Genomic DNA, 2,917 nt, shown 5'->3' with positions numbered 1-2,917 from the left:
AGAAGCTTTGAGGAACTCACCTTATACTCGTGCACGTGTAGACGTGTGAAAATACTTAGGACCCATATTCAAACTTCTGAGGCATTAAATGATGGGCAAGCGTATCAAAAGAAACGGGCCGGTCAATCTAGTCAAATGCTCCTCGGAAATCCAAGAATACTATAATGGTGAGACACTTGTGAGTATGGCGTCTTTTTGCTACCAGAGAGGTGTGATTATTAGGCCAGCGCAACTCCAGTACGCCAGGACAATACTTTCCGCCGTCGACTCAGTGTCTCACGAGCCAGTGCAAGGTGACGAAGCATCGGTTACGCAAAAAGTCTCGAGATGATTAGGGTCAAACTGATCTCTTTGTGGTTGACGCACTCATTACGATCTATTAATGTGAAATTGAACGATATCACCAACTCTCCTCAATTGCCTCGGACAGACTCCTTTTCCCAAATCCAAAGTTCCTCAAGTTTGGAACTTGCGAAGACGAGGGAATGAGATGAGATCAGTAAAACCAACAGATAAGACAACTAGCATCATTAGCGAGAACAAGTTTTACGTTTCCCGTGACAAGTGGTTGAATGTGACATGATAGGGGTGTATTCGTGCTTGGTAGACTGCCGGTGAAGCAGGGGTCGGGTTTGCTAACATGTGATAGTAAAGTACAACCAGTCTAGAACAAACCGGCATGAGCACATGGAGAAGTGGTGTAGTGGGGGTACCAAACGCATTAGAAATGATGATGATGGCCAAGTTGATCTGTAATTTGTTACTTGAGTTGGAAAGTACCATAACCTAGGAGAGAAAGCAAACATAAAAGAACAGATAAACCATTCCAAATCAACGCTGCCAGCATTAATTTACAGGTAGTGCATGGCGAAAAAAGCTTTTTGGAGGAATAAATATCGTATATATTTGCATATATAAAACAACAACGTTACCACAGCGGTCTTCGTTGCCTTGGACTGTTGGACTCATGGTCAGGGCCACAAAAATTTAAGTGGGGATGGTGAGGTTGATGGATTAGCAAAGCGGGTGGACGGTAACAGGAATCACAGAAACACGGTATACAGTGAAACTGTAGTGACCCACCGTTGTTTCTCTTTCGGAGTCCGGCATATAAGGCTGTTGGAAGAGCGAGGTGATGGCAAAGTGCGAGCCGGAACACAGACCGTGTGGAAAGCTATTGAATTTGGTGAGAGGCAAAGAAACACAAAGATGGATAAATTCGAACGAATGGTTGAACAGGTTGAAATGAATATGTCATGGAGGCAGCTGTGATCAGGTGGGGAATTTGTCGTACTTGCAGGTAGTGGAACAAGCGGGTGAGAGGGCACGGTCGAGAGCAGGAATGGAATAGCTGCGTGTGTGTTACTTGATGTTGAAGTCGTACCCTAGAAGTAGAACAGCCCATCGCTTGAGGCATTTGGCTTTGTATATCGGGATTCCCTCGTTTGAGCCGAACGCCGTGAGGAGCAGCGTCATATCGATCAGCAAGGTAAACTCACCACTGCAGAGCATTTATAGAAAATTTTTGCGGCAATGAGTATCACAGAAGCCTCCTTTCTATCCGACCGCAGTTGCGCTCGGCTGATGTCGAGCGTTCGGGCACAGGTGCAAGGGCTTCCCACCAGCTGTCATGCGAAATCACCACGCTACGAGCTTTAGTTATGACTTCAAATGAGTGAAAAGCAAGCCGGGTCTCATGGTGGTTGGGCAGAGTCAAAAGCGCTTTGGCAGTCATCTAATCACGTCCGCCTGTGGTCTCCGGTGGGCGGCTTGTTCAGTGGCCATTGAAGGCAATGCACTGCAGGCGGAAAAAAGTGTAGTGACTGATGAAACCGAGAAAGGACCTAAGGGATTTCACGTCTGTGGGCGTTGACATACGTCTGATAATTATGGTGTTTTGCGGCCCTGATCGGCGACCATGTTCGTCACCGACCTCACAAGGATGGCGCCCATTTACCACCGCACTCCGAAGCTATTCTCTTAAATACGACCTAGCCCATAGTCAAGGCACTGCCGCACTTCGTTAGAGTTGAAGTTCATGGTGATTAAACCGTTCAAATAAAGGGTATTGTGGGGCGCATACCTCAGTATCGTATCCATGATCTTTTGAAATATGACTGGATACCAAACAGTAGTCCGGTAATGTGGAACAGACCATGGTGCCTATCGATGAATAATGATTCTCGGGATCCCTGCTCGACTTCAAACGAAAAAGTTCCAAATAACTTGCCACTCCTTCTTCTAGTCAAATTTGTTCCAAAGTTCAAAATTCTCATTCGGGTGAACGTCCGATATCTACGGAAAACTTCAGCTCAAGAATCTGAGTACAACGGATGGTTTTCAGCAATCTGTTAAACCACGTCTAGTTGCGCGCAAAACTCCAACAGCCACATCTTCCAGATGGAGGTTTATCTACTAGTGCGGTGCTGACAATGCAACAATAAGATAAAAAATTTCACAGACCTCGAATCTTGGGACCATTCCGGCTTATATTCACCGGTTTAGGAACTACTAATTACCAGCGGATCTCAAAGTCCGCTCCGACCCAAAGCCACGTGTTTACAAGGTGGCGAAACCACGTGTAAACTTAAACAGCACGTCCGATAACAAAGTAAAAGAACGGTTGATATTCAGGTCAAAAACAAGAAAGTTGGTATAGGCGCAAAACCAAAATAACAAAAAAGGGGGAATCGCGTTGTACAACAAAAAATAGAAGAAAGTAATCAGCAGTCGAAATGTTTTGATGCTGAGGAGAAATTAAGCTTGAATGAGTTGGATAACAAGAGGGCGCAGTGACAACAGTTCACTAGGATCCATTCTCCACCCGCGTTTGAGGGACAGAAAAGGAGAACCGACAAATGACCCAACAGTGGTATCTGAAGTTTACAGAGAACACTATGCGTGTCTATACTATACT

At 45.4% G+C, this 2,917-nt stretch overlaps 1 protein-coding gene across 1 annotated transcript in view; it reads right to left on the bottom strand.

The window, feature by feature from the left end:
* Positions 1-675: 675 nt before the first annotated feature.
* The window catches only part of T265_14695 (hypothetical protein), a gene marked incomplete at both ends in the record, with an annotated part of 81,352 nt that continues 79,110 nt past the window's right edge, over positions 676-2,917 (bottom strand). Inside the window, one exon of the mRNA XM_009174814.1 lies at positions 676-786. Within this exon, the coding sequence (XP_009173078.1) occupies positions 676-786 (111 nt within the window). The remainder of the gene's footprint in view (positions 787-2,917) is intronic.

Source organism: Opisthorchis viverrini, assembly GCF_000715545.1.
Source record: "Opisthorchis viverrini unplaced genomic scaffold opera_v5_243, whole genome shotgun sequence".
Classification (NCBI taxonomy): domain Eukaryota; kingdom Metazoa; phylum Platyhelminthes; class Trematoda; order Opisthorchiida; family Opisthorchiidae; genus Opisthorchis; species Opisthorchis viverrini.
The sequence above is the reverse complement of the archived record's forward strand: the minus strand, read 5'-3'. Positions and strand labels throughout refer to the sequence as shown.